The 21,242-nt window shown below is 40.0% G+C and overlaps 1 protein-coding gene across 4 annotated transcripts in view; it reads left to right on the plus strand.

Moving 5' to 3' along the window:
• Positions 1–21,242, plus strand: part of cdyl (chromodomain protein, Y-like) — a 261,787-nt gene that overhangs the window by 188,302 nt on the left and 52,243 nt on the right. For all 4 annotated transcript variants that reach the window (XR_011349819.1, XM_069913498.1, XM_069913497.1 and 1 more), the window contains one exon: positions 1,916–2,582. Coding sequence is in view for 3 of the 4 variants with exons in the window: in XM_069913498.1 (XP_069769599.1) it covers positions 1,916–2,582 (667 nt within the window). In the remaining variant the exon portion in view is untranslated. The remainder of the gene's footprint in view (positions 1–1,915; positions 2,583–21,242) is intronic.

Here is a 21,242-nt window from a genome sequence, read left to right on the forward strand (position 1 = left end):
TTGACCCGCAGGAAAAAGAATCTCAGGGTTGTATGTGATATCATGTATGTATTCTGACAATAAATTTGAACTTTGAAAACCAACTGTTTAATCCAAAACTCCATGGTAATTTATATTCAATGATAATTCCACCACTCAGTAAAGAATGTTTAAAACATTTCATTTTTAGCAGAACTGAGAAAACATGGCTAAAATAGAGACAGAAATGGCCATTTCCTGCTCTTGGCTTTCTTGAGAGGCATTTAAAAACTGATCTAATTTGTTCTACAGTGGTTCCATAGTTCCCTCTGCTTTAATTTCTGAAACAGCCAGGTGGTGAACCCAAGAATCCAGATGCTGAAATGACAGTTATCAACTGCATGTTTCCATCTGATGCCCATTATTGCTATGGCCATAATTTCCATAAAATATCTCTGCTTCAGGCAGGTCCTGATCATTTTCCCTCCTGTTATTTTGTACTCCCAATCTTTTCATTTCTTCTTTGGCTTGGCTTCGTGGACGAAGATTTATGGAGGGGTATGTCCACGTCTGCTGCAGGCTCGTTGGTGACTGACAAGTCTGATGCGGGACAGGCAGGCACGGTTGCAGCGGTTGCAAGGAAAAATTGGTTGGTTGGGGTTGGGTGTTGGGTTTTTCCTCCTTTGTCTTTTGTCAGTGAGGTGGGCTCTGCGGTCTTCTTCAAAGGAGGTTGCTGCCCGCTGAACTGTGAGGCGCCAAGATGCACAGTTGGAGGCGATATCAGCCCACTGGCGGTGGTCAATGTGGCAGGCACCAAGAGATTTACCTCTTCTTTGGTACGCCTCTGTCTCGGTGGCCAGTGGAGAGCTCCCAATAGCAGGTGGAGAAATAGAGGAAATTAACAAACTGTTTTCAAAAACCTGCTCAGTTCATTGTCTATATTTTTTGCAGTGTATTCTATTTTGTGCTTGTTATTCTGGGTCCTTATTATTAAACCACATGTTTTTTGGTAAATAACTTTGCCAAATTTACAAGTGTAGTTTGATCTTTTAAATAGTTCAGCTGGTAAACTGGAGAATAATATGGAACTCTAAAGTAATTTGGGATATGTGTAAAATACCCAAAGGAGTTAACCCAACAAAAGAAATTTGGAGATTATTTGAGGCATTTTGAAGAATACCAAGTAAAAAAGAGGCATTTTTGGAGGATAAAATAAAGTGGATGTTAGACATTTGGAACAAATCTGAATAATTGTTTCTGAATTCCTATGTTTTTATTGTAGTTAACTGGATATTATGTGCAATTGGAGAGAAATTATATCATGTACAGAAAAACAGCAAAAAAAATGCCACATTCCAATCAGTGATATCAATTTTGATGGCTGGAGGAGGTTGGTAAGGAGAAAAAAAATATTATAAGTTGCTATGGCTAAGGAGACAAATATCAGAGAGAAACTATACCTTTTAATTTTTAATGTTAAATCAGGTAATGAGTCAAAGTTACAATGAGCATGAAAGTGTTCAAAAAGAAACTCTCTGGAATGTGATTTGTCTTGTTACCGTATCTCAGTAGGAGATCCCAGGTGGAATTCATTGTTCTCTTCCAGTGCTGAACATTATTTCTATTTTCCTGTGTCAGATGGGTAAGTGTGATGTTGTGGTTAATTCTACGGGCTTTATTGAGCTTCAGTTTTTTTACTGTTCATTGGACAATATTTTCAATTGTATTCCTGCAGCCCCTGAACAGTTCCCATGCATGTTATATAAAGATGTGACATAAGATTTAACAGTATATAGATTACAATCCTATTATTATGTAAATTTTAAACATGGTCCAAGACCTGCTCATTCACTTGACTAACTCCATTAAGACCTGTAGTGTAGATTTAACATTCATTATTCAGTGCAAATTCCACAGCAAGTTCTGTCACTGATTCCTGTGTTTCCTGATTTAATAGGTAGAGAGAATTGTGGCCAAGAGGAAAAATAAAAAGGGGCGAACAGAGTACTTGGTCCGGTGGAAAGGTTATGACAGTGATGATGACACATGGGAGCCAGAACATCATCTGGTGAATTGTGAGGAGTATATTCTGGAGTTTAACAGGCAGCACAGAGATAAGCAGAAAGATGGACCCTTTTCCAGAGCAAACAAACATTCTCTAAACAATGCTCGCAAGCAAATTTCCAGGTCGACCAACAGTTCTCTGTCAAAGTCTTCTCCCAGATCACCAGGAATTGGTAAAGACACTGACTCAAAAACCTCCAGCCAGTTCTTGCCAAGTTACCAGAAATTCCGAAAAAACAGCTCTCAGTCTTTCTCCAGTAGGAAGACGATGGACCTTACTAAATCAGGAATCAAAATCTTGGTTCCCAGAAGCCCTCTAAAGAATAGGATAGTGGTTGATGGTTTTCAGGATACTTCATCAGAAAGATATGATCAAATGGCACAGAATCCAGACTCTGTAGCACCAGACCTGGCTATTGAAAAGCCATTTGGGACTTTGCATGTCCCTGGAACAGAGAGAGCGAGAATGGGAACCAGGCCAAGAACACAACCATCGTCACCCCAGCTGCCACTGCCTGTCACAGGAACCATGGCTTCTTCATTAACATTTAATGGAAAAGGTAAGTGTAAATGTAAATCCATTATTATTTATTTTAAGAAAAATAGAGTAGTTGTCCATTGAAACTATCAATAAAACACTCAAAACTGTTTCATAATAATTTAAAGCCTGGATATTAAATTTCATAGAGCTGCAATTCAATAAAGTGTAGTTCATTGAAATTCCACCCAATGAATCTTGCCACACACCCAATCCCTGATTAGTTGCCACAGTGAAAGCTATGCATTTGAAGTTTATTTTAAAAAAATGCTTTGACCTAAGCTAATAGAGGTTTAAACGACAATAAACTGTGTTTATTTTTCCCCGATTCTTTGCATGACTTTTATGTGTGTGGGTCACTTTGATGGCCTGGCATTATGTGCCATCAGTAGTTCCCAAAATTGAATGAGAGGAACTCTCATATGGCAAGCAAAAATAAATCTTCTCTGTACTCCTTGTGTGTTTAAATCATTAAATTATTTTAAGCAAATAGTTCTGATTATTTAATCTAAGTGGTAAACGTTACACCTTTTTCTTAAGATGGGGTACAACCAAGTTTTCAGAAATGTTCATTTGAGTAAGAATTCATTGAATTTTGTATTCAATCCCAATTATGAAAATTATATTCTGGTTGTCCAAAGATTTATGTGAGAATCAGCCACTTCTTTTTATATACAGAGAAAAATTATGATCAGATTTTTATCTCCAAATTAAAATAGTACCCAATTTAAAACAAGCTGTACAGCAAAAATTACATAGGCATTTACATTAATTTACTCTTTAATTTTATTGTTGTCTATCTTATTAGGTCAGGTTTGCTTGAACCAATTTATGTCTCAAAGATAGTTGGGTTTGCAGAGTAAGGCATATAATTTTTAGTGTTCTCACTGTTCTCAGTGGTCTATGTGTCTTCCATGATGTACCTTTGCCCCTTTTTGTGATTCAATGTCTTTTTATTAATGCTACTGTGAAAATTCTTGAGCGCTTTTATTTTATTAAAGATGCTATATAAATAAAGTTGCTTTTGTTGGAGTATTCATGAATTTCTAAATTTGATGATAGTCTCCAACTTCCCCAGTTTGATTCTCCCTCTGTTCTTTACAGCACTCTTATTTTGACTAGGTATCTTTTGTCTTTTGATAATGTTACCCTCTGACCTTTTTGTTGTACAAAACCTGAGGCCTTTTTCATGTTGTTCACCTCAAATGCCTGTACTTCTGAACTCTTTGACATTATTTGGTATTCCAATTTCCATAAATTTTTTCCTTTATCAATAGCAACTAAAATGCAACTGTATATGAATAATCTGCATTTTTGGCTTTACTCTAACATTTTTCAGTATGAGTGGTTTTTAACTGATATTCATCCTCAAACTGTCAATCCATCCTCACTTTTATTGACAGGTTTTATTTAAAAATTAAAGGACATTCTGACAATGTAGATTAGCAAGGAAAACTGATTTTTTTTAACCTTATGGGGTCAATTCAAGATGGAATAAAAATTTCATGTTTCATGGCTCCAAGTATTTGAATTTTCATATTGGGTGTGGTTTGTAAATTAGGAACAGCATTCATACTGAATGTCAAAACTGTGCATGATTTAGGAAAGCTTGAGGTTCATCATTCACATTCTTGATCAATATTCCATAGAGTTCAAAAATTTATATTTAGATATACATGCAGTGCAGTAACAGGCTCTTCCACCCAAATACTCCATTTAATCTATATAATGTAGGATGGGAGGAAACCAGAGCACCTGGAAGAAACCCTGTAGACATGGGGAGAATATAGAAACTCCTTACAGGCAGTTCCGGATTCGAACCAGGGTCTCTGTTGTTGCCATAACAATGCAATAATCACTATGCTTAAATGTGCCATCTGAATCAACTTAATCTGCAGAAAGGAATACCTTGATATCTAATAAGTGTCCACAAAAGATTTTTATTTAAATTGATAAATTAAGGAACTGATGGCCAAAACTGTATATAAATCAGATTTAATGGAATATTACTTGATTTGTTTTATATTTCCATACAAAAATCTTTTGTTTTTCCTTTGCAAATCTTAATACATTATGTCTGGTTTGGCCTACAAAAGGGAATGAAATACAATTTTTTAGTGAAAAGAGCCTCATCCTTCAAAAGCAGTATGGATAGAAAATTGATGAGATGACAGAAAGCACACAGTAATAATGAGAAGTATTTGTTTCAACTGAGAGAAGTGTTCAGTGGTGTTCCTCACCGATCAATATCAGGCTCATGGCTTTTCTTAATAATAATGAATTGAATTTGGTCATGTGGGGCACAATTCCCAAATTTATTGGAAGCAAAAATTTAGCATCCTCATGGTTCACTATTTTTCCAAAAGATCAGGTAGGTAGAATGGTAGACGTATGGCATAAGACATTTTTTTAAAAAGTGAACATTAAAATGCAATTAAAAATAGGTAAATCATAGAATCTTACAGCAAGAAACTGCCGTTTATCTCATGGTGTCTTCTCCAACCATTAAATAACTGTTTATAGGCTATTTCATGTCAGGCCTCCACCTGGAGGCCGGCTACAAGAGCAGATCTAAAACTTAAACCTTACCTTTCAGACAGCAGCCTTAAAAGGCTGCTCCAGCATCCCATTCAGATCGAGAGGTGCCTTGTTACGCCCTCCAAAGCTGATGGAGACAGGGCAACTGGTGCCTTAGCGCCAATCAATGGCAGTCTTCCCTACCCATAATCCCCCACACAGCTGGAACTGCTCTGTGGTTACCAGAACAGTTCCAGCTGCATAGGGGATTATGAGTAGGGAAGACAGCCATTGCTCTGCCGCATTTTCAGCAGCGGAGAGCAGCCCCGAAGGCCGAAGTGGCCCAGTGAGGCTGTCACAGCCCTCACTGGCCACCCTCTGACAGCTCCCGCCAGCTCTGATTGCCCCTGCCTTGAGGAGGTCATGGAAAGAGAGGGATGAGTGGGGAAATGGGTCGTGGATTGACAGCATCATCAGCCCACCCCTAACCAGCCGCCTCCAGCAGTTGTACATTCATCATTCATCTCAGGTGGCCCGCTGATTATCCTTCCCCTGAAATGTTTGGAATCGGCACCTCAGAGCCAGCCATGGCTCATTCAGAAAGGTATGACTTTAGGGTTAAGGGCAAAGAACCTCTGCCTTTACAGATGGGTAATTTCCCTGCTTGAAATGCCTTGTGTTTATTTTACAGTAATCCTGCGTTATTCTTTCCACATTGCATCAGCTACCACTCACTTACTGGCATACTGGGGGGCAATCAACAGTGTCAATTAGACTACTAACCAGTTCACTGCAAACTCCACACTGGCAGCACCAGAGGATAGGACTGAACACAGGTCACTAGAGCTGTGAGAGTGAAGCTCTAAGTCATTGTTACACCCCAAAATGGACACAAATTTGGCCCTAATTTTCCTTTGCTACCATCTCACCAACTCTTTGACTCCCTTAAATGTATGAACGTCTCCTGTTATTGCTACCTCATTAGAAATTTATCAAATTTGTAAAGTACATTTGCCTTGAAAACCATGATGATTTACTAAATAGTCTACACTTGTCCAATGACTTTACCTCTACAACTTTGTTGGGTAGAATATTCAAAAGATTCATGGTCCTCAGAGAAAATTTCTCCTATCTCCATCAGAAATTAGGGATCCATATTCTAAACTGTCTTCTCTGTTTGCTCTTTGTAAATACTTGTAAAATCTTTAATCTTTAATGTTTCTAGGAGTTTATTTATTTTAAACTCCACAATGAGTAGAGAAAAAGTTTGAAAACCACTTTTAATCGTATGACTTGTTACAGGCACAATTTCATAACTTCAAAGGATATTGGCCAATGACAGTTTTTTTCAAGCAAAATATTCTGTAACAATTGGGTCTAGAGCAGTGGTTCTCAACCTTTTTTTCCCCCATTCATACCACCTTAAGAAATCCTTTGCTAATAATCACAGTGCATCTGTGGCATAGGGATTACTTAAGGTGGTATGTGAGTGGAAACCAAAAGTTTGAAAACCACTGTTTCACCTGCTCGATCTCTTTTTCCATCAACCAGGTAATATTTCTTAAATATAGAGACAAATCTGCACACACAGTTCAATTCAATGCAATGCAGTATCAACAGCACCTTGAAAAGTTAAGTGGTAGAAAGAAGAACGGATACTAAAAGTTCAATTCTAAAAAGAATACAAACATTGAAGATTTGGAGACCATTGAAAGTGATAGAACAGCATAAGAAAAAAATTGATGAGGTACTGCCTTTATAAATAGTGTTGTGGTAATTAAAGTTTGAAAAAAAAATGATGTGAATCTTATCAAAACATGTGTACAGCTGAAGGACTCTTTCCCATTTTGGGTGCTGCTCTGAAGGAAGGGTGTGAAGTGCTTTGAGAGAATGTGGAAGGAAGGATTCTGGAGATAGGATTCAGTTGTGAAGCTGGGATTGTTCTCCCTGGAACAGGAAGTTCAGAGGGGATCTGATAGAGGAGTTTAAAATCTTGACAATGCAGAGTTAATTTGTTTCCCATGGTGGAAATGTCAACAACAAGAGGGCATGAGGTAAAGATGATTGGTGACAAAACATGAAGTGACAAGAGGGGTAAACTTCCATGGAATGATTGATTAGAATCCGGATAGCATTCCCAGGAATAGGTGATAGAAGCAACTTCAAAAGGAAATTGGATAAGACTTGACAGAAAATTATTTGCATGGATATGGGGAGATGCTGGAGTGTTTTTGCATGCAAACAAAATAGTCTGTGGGCCAAATGATGAAGGAGTGATGTATTTGAAAATGAGGATAATGCACTTCTTTCAGATGTTGGTGCCAACATTAATATTTGAAGGGTTTTTTTTCAATTTATACAGCATGTTAACAGACCTTATCAGCCACACCACCAAATTTCAAGATTCTTATATTGTCATGTAATAAAACAGAAGTAATATTACACAATTTCCATTAGTCTACCATAAGGAAGACAAAGATTTGCCATCAGCAGAAATTACCCAGCGCCCCTTACAGTCAAAGAAAGAGAAGCAAAAGAGAGCCCCCCAGAGTCACCATGTGTCTGTGGATTTGCCTCCAGTGCTCCTGCAGCCACGCAGCTTTCAGTTCAAACCATTGCAATCTGAGCTCCAAATCTAAACCTCTGAGACAATCAGGAAGCCTCCAGCACCCTGATCACCCTCTCACACCTCAGTTCTGATACCTGGTACCCCTTAAGTCAGTCTCAAGCCTGTCTCCAGCAATCTGCAGGCTAGTGTGAATCCTTTGACAGTGGTCAGCAGCAGCCCACAGCATGTGTGGGTTCCTTGCCTTGAGTTGCCAACAGCTCACTGCTTGTGTGGTCTTCAGCCTCAGCGTCCCTCTCTGCCGCCGAAGACACTTTCCTTGGGTTGTTTCTTCTGCTTGTCTTTCTCAAGGGGGTGGGTGGTCTCCCCATTTTCTGGAGCCCTACAGTCTGCAACCCATCATGGCCACTGCTGAACATAAGTGCCGCCATTTTGGGCCCAGATCCTGCGGACACAATATTTTAAAATGAAACACTGTCAGCTCCTTTGACAAGCTGTTTAAAGCCTACACAGCAGTTGGACTTAGCGTTTCGACCTTGTGGGGGAGTGCTGTGATTCCACTTTGCAGGTCCATACCAGTGGCAGCGCTGCCATTACACACAGCAGCACTGCCATTTTATTTTATATACCCACATGACCAATTAACCAATTGATTGGTATGCATTTGGTATGTCTTTGATCTTTCAAATCCTGTAAGTGATGGAGGTCACTGGTTTCAGATTTATTGTCAGAGTACATACATAACATCACATACAATCCTGAGATTCCTTTTTCCTGTGAGTGCAGCAGAATTACCACTAATTGGTAGTGCAAAAAATAAACTGCACAGCATAAACATGTAAACAAATAAAAGAGCTGTAAACATAATTAATGTAAACAAACTGCAATACAGAGAGAATCAATAAAGTGTACAAGTAAGAGTCTTTAAATTAATCTCTGAGCTTGTTGAGGAATTTGATGGTGGGGGGTAGTCAAAGTTCAAGTTTTCTTTTATTGTCATATAATACATAAAAATGTATTAAACATGATATAATTCAATTTTTGTACACTGTAAGACAAAAAAAATGAGTCGCCATAAACCCCTAACAATAAGAGAAAGTGAAGCATGAGAGTCCCTTCAGAGACTCTGAGTGTCCGAGGATTCACCTCCAGCAGCCACACAGTGTCCTGTTCAAACCACTGGAACCCAAACTCCAGGTCCAAACTTCCGATACAAGCAGGAAGTCTTTAGTGCCTGAGGCCCTTTGTGAGCCCATTTTGCCCTTAGTAGCCTCTCGAATCCCGGTTCCAATACCTTGTTCCCATGAGCTAGTCTCCAGCAGCCCACAGCCTCTGTGGGTTCTTCAGCCCCTATGATCTTGCTGGTCCACTGTTTTTGTTGCCTTGCCTCTAGGGCACACATGTCAAACTCTGGCCCACGGGCCAAAAATATAATTATATTTGTCCCGCAAGATTATATTAAATATATATTAGAGTTGGCCCGCTGGCCGCCGCGCCAGTATAGCGCATGCACACTGAAGGTGAAAATGAAGACGCCGGAGGTGTGGAGGGATCTCAGAGTCCCGAATCCCGGGGATCGGAGCGCCGCACTCAGCCCGCCTGGCTCCCTGACACACAGACGCGGCTGGAGTTGGGGACCATCCTCGCTGGGTCTGCGCTTCAGCGGTGACGCCGGACCGAACGTCTCGTTGGCGATGCCTTCCCCCTCGCTCCGTGCGCGGCGGACCCTGCCTCCCGCTCCTTTTGTTGGAGACGAGCCCGGCGCCGTGAGATCGCAGTTTAATCCCTCTCCAACCATGGGAGGGGGGGTGGGAGCAATGCGCTCTTCTCAGCCAATTCCTCTACCGGCATTTCAACGGGGGGTTCGGGTGCCTTCGTCAGGCGACCGACATGTTGGTCCAAGACAAGGGGAGAACATACAAACTCCACACAGACAGCACCTGAACTCGGGTGAACGTGGAGCTGCGGCCCACATTCCACATCAGGACTGTGTGTAAGATTGGGAGCAGTGAGACGGAAGCTTATTTTGTTCCTGTGATTTAAGCCTTTCTTGGGGTTGGGGGAGGGGTCCTTCTCTGACCACTTGCCTAACAATTAACCTAATCAGATGTGGAGTTACCACAATACAACAGTTCTCAATCTTTTTATTTCCACTTGCGTCCCTGTGCCATTGGTGCTCTGTGATTAGTAAGGGATTGCTTAAGGTGGTCTATGGGTGGAAAGAAAAAGTTTGAAGACCACTGCTTTAATCATCCCTCATTGACTCGTCATGTGCACGGTTTCAGAACGCTAAAGGAAATGGGCCAATGACAATGACAATTAAAGAGTTTATCCCAAACTATTATTAAACATTTATTTTAATAAGAAAAAGTTTAACATTACATATGTTGAAAGAAGAGAAAACATGCAGATGTTGTTGAAAATTTTCAATAAATATTTAGTTCGGCCCTCGACTTAGTCCAAGTTTTTAATAATGGCCCTCTGTGAATTTGAGTTTGACACCCCTGCTCTAGGGTGTCTCCCATGCTTCTCCTTGTCAACAGACTGGGGGGTGGGGGGGGGGAGGGTGTGTTCTCATTTCTAGTGCCCTGCATCAGTCCACTGCTGCTTCGGAGATCGCTACCCATCTCCCTTCTTGGTACACAGCCTAACACAGGTACCACCATCTTGAGCTCAGACCTCTAGTTGCTGGATTTTTGAAAAAACACCATTGGTTCCTTTAGCAGGCACCTGAAATCAACATGCACTGTTAATATTCCTCAATTTCTGAATGAGTACAGCTCTTATAATATTGAATTGAATGTCAAACCCATCCAGGGCAAAGCCGTTTGCTTTTCAATCATCCTATTCTTCATCTGAACACTTACTCATAACCTTATAGCTGACACATCATAGCTGCTGTGAAGATGACCAAGAAAACATAGTGCAGCCACTACATAATGCTGCTTTGATCTTATCTCTGAAGCCTACAGCTTCCACCATTTAGAAGAACAAGGCAGACAGATAAAGGATATCTCTGTCTGCAAGTTGCTCATTATCCTGATTTTAAAGTATGCAACTATTCCTCCTCACAGCAGGCTCTTTTAATTGCTGGGGACTTCGAATATGGAGGAAAGCCACTTTCTCTGTAATCATTGGAATTCACAGTTTAAAAAATGACTGTGTCAGAGTTGCACGTAGGAATGGACACCTTTTTAAGTAGAAAAGTGACCACCTTAGCTGCTTTCCCTCTTGGCTCTTCCAATGTTCTCAAGTTAATCCCATTGCCCTAGGTTTTTTTCCACATTATCCAAAACTACATATCCATTAAATATTTATCCTTTACCCTTAAATACCATCAGGTACTTAACAAATGAAACTGGTTTCTTGATTTTTTTGCCAGTTACTTTAAATCTATACATTAGGGTACTGCTACTGAAAATAAAAAAATCTCTAATCAAAATATAGATATGAACACCTCTGTCCCCATTACTCTCATGATTGTAAAGAGGCCATTACCAAAGTCAACTTTGGTGTTCTATTTGAACACGAGGTGATCCTCTCTTCCATTTATCTGTGTCTTTATCAAGACTAGCTACTTCCACCCGCTGCAATTTTCATTCTATGGGTTGTAGTTATCTCTAGATTTGATAATTTCAGTGCTTTCATGGTTGCTGTCCCATCTAACGGACTCCATCAATGAGCTTCTCCGAAGCACCATTGCCTAGATACTTTGAGCTTATTGGCCTATGTTAGTTTACTCTATCTTTTTAACAAATTATTTTGTAGGCTTTTCCCTTCATATTTCTGTAATTTCTCTTGGGACCTGTTTTTCCAATTCTTTTTATGGAGTATCCTCTGGTATAATTGTCCCACAGTTTGTCCCTCTCCTCATTTCCCCACTCCTCCACAACATATATAAATGCTATTATTGTCAAAAACTACCCCAGTTATTCTCATTTATCCATTCAATTGAAGCCCTCCATTTCTTGTATTATTCTTCTAGGCATCATTTCTTCAGACATAGTACCTCCTCAGTTTTGTGTTGACTTGTTACGGAATTGTTGGTTCATTATTCTGAACATTGAGATACATCTGCTTTGTACTTTAAGAAAAACATTTGCCAAGGCTGAAGGTTGATGTGTGGTGAATTGTGCAGTAGTCCTGCCAGCTCCTGCTGCTTTGCTGGGAATTTGCTGTGAATCCTTGCCTTCTCTGTGGCTTGCATTGCTCTTCTCTGAACCTGGCACACATATCTGCTTCCTTTAGACATCTCACAGCAATAGATCAGATTGCTGTTTAAGTTTGTTGTGGAGAGCTGGGGTTGGGGGTACTGAAGAGAAGAGAGCTGCCATTTAGAACTGAGATGTGAGGCTCAAAGCAGCTCCCTGGTTGGCATGATAACTAAAGACAATGGCTGGGGACTAGTAACATCTTTGGACATATTGCTCAGATTCTTGCTTCCCTCTCAGCACCACTTGTTGCGAGCATACGGTGATGAGAGGAATGTAGGATCTAAAGCTGCTATGGCTTTGTTCTTCATTTGGCTGCACAAGTTCAAAGTCCGGTGAAGACTAGAGGCCCGTTGGGCAAAAAATGTGCAGCTGAATAGAGGAGGAAACAGCAGCTTACATCACATCCAACAAGTGCTAATGGGAATGGCTATAGGATTCAGGTAGTTTATCATCACATAGAGAGATACTGCCAGTTCCAGTTAAGGTCTGCACTCACTATACAAGCCAGGCTCAAGCTTCTCATTTCAGTGCTGAATAGACATAATACTTGCCTTGACCCATCCAACATCTTCACATATAGCCTCTCCCAAGTGAACCCTGCGTCCAGGTTGCTAGCACTGAATAATGTTGCATCTCTAATATATAATGTTATGATATCTCTTTTACTCCTGATTCATTGGAATAGATTTTGAATTATAAGCACGAATCAATAGCATTCCTTTCTGCAATGTGATATTTGTAATTGAACAGATTTCACTACCTGAAGCCTAACTTCTGTTTTATAACTGTTTAATTTTGCTTTTGTACTCTCATGCCTCTATTTGTATGAAATAGCCAATTTTTTTTTCCCAATTATTTTGACCTTGTCATATAACCTTAAATGTTTGTGTAAAAGTACATACCTAATTCTTTTCTGTTCCTGTAATACCTTTAAACAGTACTATTTATATTTTGTTTTTACTTAGCCTTTCTTCATCAACTTCCTGTAGAATATCTCCTCCCCTGTTGCAAAATTTTTTCATTTCATTTTATTTGCAGTGACTCCAATAGCTGATATGGAGGACACTATTTTATGTACGTACTGTGTGAAAATCACTGTTCAGCAAAAGTTTCCCTTTTGTGAATTGAGCAAGATTGTATTCATGCTGTCACTACCCCTTAATCCCATAAGTTTTAATTTTGCTGAGGCATATATAATGTGCTATCAAAAGCCATTTCAAGTCATTTTATACATGGAACACATCCCTCTAGCTCTCTCCTCTCTGAACCTCAAGCAAGTCAAATACAATGTTCCTTTCACTTAATGTGTTTTATCAATGAATTAATTAGACAAAGGAAGAAAAACCCAACACCCAACCCCAACCAACCAATTTTCCCTTGCAACCGTGTCTGCCTGTCCCGCATCGGACTTGTCAGCCACAAACGAACCTGCAGCTGACGTGGACATTACCCCTCCATAAATCTTCGCCCGCGAAGCCAAGCCAAAGAAGAAAGAAGAAAAAAAAGAATTAGACAATCTTTTTCTATTTGACAATTAGTTATTTTCAAAGATTTTTCATGATTGCATTGGATGTTGGTGAGTAGGTTATCCCATTTTGGAGTAGTGCTGTCTTCCAGTCATTTTGTGCAATTCCATATTCAACAGATATAACCATATATAACCATAGAACAATTATAGCACATATACAGGCCAATTTGGCCCTTCTAGTCTGCACTGATCCAAGTATCCTCCTCTAATCCAACTTACCAGCACTCTGCCCATATCCCTCCACCCCCCTCCCATCCATATACTTATCCAACTCTTTCTTAAATGACAAAATTGACCCTGCCTCCACCACTTTTCCCGGAAGCCCATTTCACACAGTAACCACTCTCTGAGTAAAGAAGTTCCCCCTCATGTTACTCCTAAACCTTTGCCCGTCAACTCTCAACCCATGACCTCTTGTATCCATCTCTCCTACTCTCAATGGGAAAAGCATTTCCACATCAACTCTTAAACCCTCTCATTATCTTAAACTCCTCTATCAAATCCCCTCTCAGCCTTTTACATTCCAAGGAATAAAGACCTAATTTGCTCAATCTTTCCTTGTATCCCAGATGCTGAAACCCAGGCAACATTTTTGTAAATCTTCTCTGCACTCTCTCTATCTTGTTAATATCCTTCCTATAAATCGATGACCAGAACTGCACACAGTACTCTAAATTTGACCTCACCAATGCCTTGTACAGTTTCATCATTACTTCCCAGCTCCTATATTCTATGCATGATTTATATAGGCAAGCATACTAAAGGCCTTCTTCACCACCCTATCCACATGCGCTCCTACCTTCAGAGAACAAGGCACTGTTACTCGTAGATCTTTCTGCTCCACTGGATTCTTCAATGCCCTCCCATTTACCACATATGTCTTGCTTTGATTATTTTTTCCAAAATGTACTTCACACTTATCAGCATTAAACTCCATCTGCCATCTTTCTGCCCACTCCTCTAAGCAGATTAAATCCCTCTGCAATCTTTGAAAACCCTCTTAATTATCCACAATTCCCCCTATTTTAGTATCATCTGCATATTTACTAATCGAATTTACTGCTCCATCCTCCAGATCATTAATATTTAACTTCTTTTCTGTCAGCACCCTCAGATGCATCCTGTCCATACTGATGTTGGGTGTTTTTTTAATATCACTTTGAGCTCTGTCTCAACCTCAGCATCCTTCTGTATCCATTATGTATCCTGTTTCTTTTCCAATTGATTAGAATACCAGTTAAGGGAATTATTGTGGGAGTTCAGATTATACAAACACAAGTCTTTATTTGGCATTAACTTTTAAAGTAAAATTAATTTAAAAAGTATAAAGAAAGGCAAAAGAATGATTAAAAATGAAAAAGCGACAAGAATAACAATTATGACAACATAGTTATGTCTCTCATTGACTTTTTTTCTCCAGTTAAGAGATTAGTTAATTTTGCCTCAATATTTTGTAAAGATTTAAAATGTCATGAAAAAAATGTGAAAATCAATTCAAGTCACAGAAATGCAGAAGTGGACCAGGAGAAATTACTAATAGAAAAGCCAATTATAATCACTGAGGTCCTTTCAAAAATGTAATTATAAGAGGTTAGGGATTTTTTTTCTTTCAAGGTGAAGGTTTGGCCAACAAGTCCAAATGATCCTGTATTTCAAGGGATATTGAGCATTGGATTAAAAGAAAAAGTAGCTAATGGCATCATTGCTTAAAACAGATGAGCTCCTACAAGAATTCTGAAAATGTCGGGGGTGCTTAATCTTATTGGGAAAGTGAAGTGGGGGTGCAAAATAGCATTGATGGGCAAATCCCAAGGGATTTTGTCATTATATTGAGAGTAACCAAGGAAAGTGTTGAGTTTGGTAGGCATGTTGCTGGTGGACTTGGTAAGGTTTGTATCAGTACTTCTAAATATCATTAAATATGAAGAAGGCCATTGTACTACAAGGATTCAGGAAGGGCGGTAGAATTTTGGAATAAATTACCATTGAAAAGGAAGAAGTGTCAAATATCACAGTTCGCTTGTAAGTGGATAAACTCCCAGGACTCAATGAGATGTATCCCAGTGGGAGGTAAGGAAGTGATTATTGGCATTTCAACAGAAATTTCCAATCTTCTCTTGTCACAGCTGAAGTGCGAGAGTGCTGGAGTTCAGCAAATATGGTACTTATACTGAGAAATCACATCAGAGCTAAGATAGATAATTAACATCAGTTGTATGAAAATTCTAGATAAACATTCTGAGGGATAGGATTAATCAGCATGAAGAGGCTGAAATTGATCCAGAATAGTCAGTATCACTTTTTAGAAGTAGCAGCTATGTTGACAAGAGTGGTATAGTTGATGTTAAATGAATTTTTAAAAAAATTAAATTTAGAGATGCACCACAGTTATAGGCCCTTCTGGCCCACAAGCCTGTGCTGCCCCAAATACACCAAAATCCACAAACCTTGTATGTTTGTTTGGAGTGTGGGAGGAAATTGCAGCACCTCAAGGAAACCCATGCAGTCACCAGGAGAATGTCCAAACTCCTAACAGATGCCGCCGGATTGCTGCTATTGTAATAGCATTGTGCTAACTGTGCTGCGCTCCATAAATTTTAGAAACACCTTTGTCCCAGGTGAGAGAATTCTTCAATGGGTGAGAATGCAAAGGGTTCAGTGCAATTTAGCAAATTGGATATGTAATTGTCTGCTGACTGAAGGCAGAAAGTGATAATCGAAGGGTCCTTTTTTGCCATAGGAAGCTTGTGATTTGTGTATTGGAGGAGCAGTGCTGGGGCCTTTGAGGTTACCGTAGTTATGTGTGATGATGATCTGGATGTGAATGTAGGATTAGTAAGTTTGCACGTAACATGACTATTGGTGGAGGTGATAATTTAGCTATAGCACAATATTGAAAAATTGGTAAAATGGGCAGACCAATGGCAGATGGGATTTGATCCAGAAGGATGAAGGATTAACAAGGCACAATGAATGGTTTGACCCTATAAAGTATAGAAGAACAGATATACTAGCCTGTATGTGCGAAGGACCCTTGAAATCAGCAGCACAGATAAGTAAAGGCTTTCAGGATATTTGTCTTTGCTAGTCAGAGCATAAAATATAACAATAGTGGTGGGGGGTGGGGGGTTATGGTTTACATGAGTGACTACAGCTGCTAGAATCTGTTATGGTATATTGTACAATTGTATAAAACATTACTTAAGCTGCATCTGGAGTATTGTGTACAGTTCTGGTTGACACTGTTAGAAAGGATATGATTGCACTGAAGAGGGTACAAAGAAATCACCCCAACGTTGCTGGGATTGAGCTTACAGCTTTTAAAAACTGGATAAGATGGATTTGTTTTTTATTACATGGAAGAGGCTGAAGGGAGACCTGTCTAATGTATGCAAAATTTAAAGGCATTAATAAGATGGATAATGAGAAATGTTTCCCTTGGAGGAAATGTCTAAACATCACACAGGTAAAAGAGTAGAGATTTGGAAGGGGTTTCAAACATTTTTTTTCACTTAGAGAGGGATGCTGAAATCTGGAATGAATTCAGATGTATACAAGCACTTGAAATACAATGACATAAGACCACGAGTTGAATGCTATAAAAATGGAATTAAAATAGATCGGTACTTGAAGACTAGCATGGACATAGTGTTTCCATGCTCCATTGCATTGTGATAGTTAATAACTCAGTTGTACAATCCTCTTACTTTGAATAAACATAATATGTATTCACTTTGGGCTAGGTTTGAACTGTCCCTCACACAGTTACACACAAAATGAGCATGGTGCAGAAGCTTCAAAGAATCTAAATAGGTCATATGCATTGAATGGTAGACAATTGAGGAGTGGAGAGCAACAAATGGATTTAGGAGTTATGGTAAATAGTACCCTCAAAGTTGATACTCAGGTAGATAGAGTGGTGAAGAAGGCATTTGGAATGTTGGCCTTCATAAATCGGAGTATTGAATTCAAGAGTTGGGATGTTATGTTGAAATTGTACAAAGCACTGGTGAGGCCAAGTTTGGAATACTGTGTGCAGTTTTGGTCACCGAATTATAGGAAGGATATAAACAAAATAGAGAGAGTGCAGAGAAGGTTCACGAGAATATTGACAGGATGTCAGGGTTTGAGTTACAGAGAAAGGTTGAGCAGCCTGGGGCTTTTTTCTCTGGAGCGTAGAAGACTGAGGGGGGGATTTGATGGAGGTGTTCAAGATTTTAAAAGGGACAGAGAGAGTCAACGTGGATAGGCTTTTTCAATTAAGAGTTGGGTATATTCAAACCGGAGGCCATGGTTTGAGATTGCAGGGGGAAAATTATAAGGGGAACATGAGGGGAAATTTCTTCACACAAAGGGTGGTTGGGATGTGGAATAAGCTTCCGGCAGAGGTTGTTGAAGCAAGGACGTTATTTACATTTAAGGAAAGACTGGATAATTACATGGAAGGGAAGAGGATTGGAGGGGTATGGACTAGGTGCTGGTCAGTGGGACGAGGAGGGTTGGGATTTGTTCCGGCATGGACTAGTAGGGCCAAACTGGCCTGTTCTGTGCTGTATATGGTTATATGGTTGGGCAAGCAATACACTGTTTGATATATAAATTAATCGTGTATTCTGTATGAAAAATGTATAACATTCCTAAGCTCATCTTCATTTACATAGAGCTTAGAGAATTATTGAGCCCAACTTGTCCATGTCAACCAAGTTGGTATTCTGGGCTCATTTCTACTATTCTACTTTCATTTTATTTTTACATGAAACTGAAGGGCAAAAATGTTTGCACATGCAAAGTATGGCAGAACTGATGCTTCAAACTTAAAATATATTGTCCGAGAACATTTATAACATTACATACAACCCACAGGCTAATCAAGAATCCATCAATCTCTGCCTGAAATAACCCCAATGACTTGGCAGCAAATTCCACAGATTTACCACCCGCTGGCTAATTTTTTTTTCATATTTCTGTTCAGGTGGTTGTCCTTCAGTCCTGAAGTTGTGCCCTTTAGTCCTAGATTCTCCCACCATGGGAAACAACCTTTCTGCATCTACTCTGTCCATGCCTTTTAACATTCAAAATGTCTAAATTCCAAGTACTGGTCAAGAACCAACAAACGTTCCTCATATAATAACCCTTTCGTTCCTGGAATCATCTTTGTGAACGTCCTCTGAACTCACTCCCTGCTCTTGTTTTCAATTCCTCTTGAAATTAATACCAACATTGTATTTGCTGCCTTCACCACCAACTCAACTTAGATCTGGGACTTTTTTCTTAGGTGTGTAGCAGAATAAAAGGAGACCTAATGGAGGTCTACAAGATTATGAAAGGCATAGATAGAGTGAATAGCCAGCACCTGTTTCCCAGGGCAGGAATAGCAAACACCCGAGGACACGTGAAGGGAGGGAAGCCATGTGAAGGGAGGGAAGTCTAGGGGAGAAATCAGGCGTGTGTTTTTTTTTAAACACAGTGGGTTCCTGGAATGCCTTGCCAGGGATGGTTGTGGAGGGTGAAACAGGGGCATTTAAGAGACTCTGAGACAGGTACATAGATGGAAGAAAAATAGAGCGTTACAGGGTAGCGAGGGTTTTGTACATTTTTGTAAAGAATATATGGGTTGGAACAACATCGAGGCTGAAGAGCCTGTACTGTGCTATAGTGTTCTGTGTAAGTTTACCTTCAGGAGATCCTGCATGAGTACTACCAATAATTTGCATCTGGAAATGTTCAATTTTCTCCCCATTTAGAAAATAGTCTGTCTGTTTGTTTCTCCTACCAAAGTGCATGACCATAGATTTTCCAGCATTATATTTCATTTGACACTTTTCTGAACATTTTCTAATCTACGGTATGTCCTGCAGTCTCCATGTTTCCTCAGCACAACATGCTTCTCCACCTATCTTCATATCATCTGGAAACCTGGCCACAAGCCATTCATTCCCTATTCTAAATTATTGATATACAACATAAAAAAGATACACCCCTAACACCTATCCCTGTGAATTACCATTAGCACTGGCAACTAGTATGGGCATTCCAAAGGAGGACATGGTCATAGGTTAGCATATTAGATGGTATTGCAAAACAACAAATGCATCCTCATTGTGTTTCTGTATGTATGTTTGAATATATAACTATGACCATGTCCTCCTTTGGAATGGCCACCCTAGGGGCAACCAATCAGAATATGATCCTTGTATTCTGACCCTCTGCTTCCTGCCAATCAGCCAATGCTCTATAAACACTAGTATGTGTCCTGTTATACCATGGGCTCTTATCTTGTTAAGTAGCCTCTTGTGCAGCACCTTGTTAAAGATCTTCTGAGAATCTAAATACACAATGTGCACGTCCTTTCCTTTATCTAGTCTACTTGTCACTTCTTCAAAGAATTTCAGAGGATTTGTCAAGCAAGATTTTCCCTGAAGGAAACCATGTTGGCCTTGACTTATCTTGTCATGTGCCTCCAAGTACTTGGTAACCTCATCCCTGACAATTGACTCCAACATCTTCCCAACCACTGATGTCAGGCTATCCGGTCTATAATTTCCTTTCTGCTGCCTTCCTCCCTTTTTGAATCATGGAGTGACATTTGTGATTTTCCAGTCTTCTGGAACCATGCCAAAATCTATTAATTCCTGAAAGATCAGCACCAATACCTTCACAATCTCTACAACTACTTATTTCAGAACCCTAGGGTACAATCCATCAGGTCCAGGAGACTTATCTACCCTTAGACCATTCAACTTTCTGAGGACCATTTTCCTTGTAAATGTAACTGCACTCACTCCCTTTCAAGTCAAGTTTATTGCCATCTGATTGTACAAGTGTAACCCAACGAAACAGCGTTATCCGGTCCTCAGTGCAAAACCTGCAGATACACAACCAGACATAATGTACATACAGACAAATAATACATATGCAGGACAAGTAGTTTAGCTATAAATAAACAAATAAATAAATAAATATTGCTTTGTACAAATGAGAGTCTGGATGTTTAGTGTGAGCAGTTCCTTAGGTTGTTCATCATTCTCGCTGCCCGTGGGAAGAATCTGTTCTTCAGCCTGGTGGTGCTGGCTCCTAAATCTCATCCCCAACAGGAGCAGCTGAAAGATGTCGTATTCAGGGTGGAAGGGGTCCTCAATGATTTTGCGCACCCTCTTCGGACTCCAACCCCGGTGGATCACTTTGATGGGGGTAGGGTGACTCAATGATCCTCTCTGCCACTCTTGTGTCCTGTGGATTGTCCTCCGATCTATTTCTCTGTGGCAGCCGGCCAGGACGCCTCTCAATAAAGCTCTGATAGAAGTTTGACATAATGGTAGTCAGTAGCCTTGCCTGTTTCAGTGTTCTCAGGAAGGGCAGTTGCTCTTGCACCTTCCTGACAAGTGAGGAGATGTTGAGTGTCCACGATCAGTCACTAATTAAGTGAACTCCAAACAACTTGGTGCTATCCATTCTCTCTGTTATTGAGTTGTTGATTTGTAGTGGAGGGTGGTTGTTCCTGGTCCTTCTCAAGTCCACGATCATCTTCTTTGTCTTGTCCATTTTTAGCCTCAGGTTGTTACTCTCGCGCCATTTCAAGAGATTTTCCACCTCTTCTCTGTAGTGCAATTCATCGTTATTGCTGATGAGGCCAACTACTGTTGTGTCATCTGCAAACTTGACACTGTTGGAGTTGGATCTGGTGAAGCAGTCGTGGGTCAGTAGCGTGAACAAGAGCAGACTGAGCACACAGCCCTGAGCTGCGCCAGTGCTCAGAGTGATGGTGCTCAATATTCTGCTGCCGACCCGGACAGACTGTGGTCTTTTTGTTAGGAAGTCCAAGATTCAGTTACAGAGATGGGTGTTGAGTCCCAGTGA

The sequence above is a fragment of the Narcine bancroftii genome, chromosome 1 (assembly GCF_036971445.1).
Source record: "Narcine bancroftii isolate sNarBan1 chromosome 1, sNarBan1.hap1, whole genome shotgun sequence".
NCBI classification, from domain to species: domain Eukaryota; kingdom Metazoa; phylum Chordata; class Chondrichthyes; order Torpediniformes; family Narcinidae; genus Narcine; species Narcine bancroftii.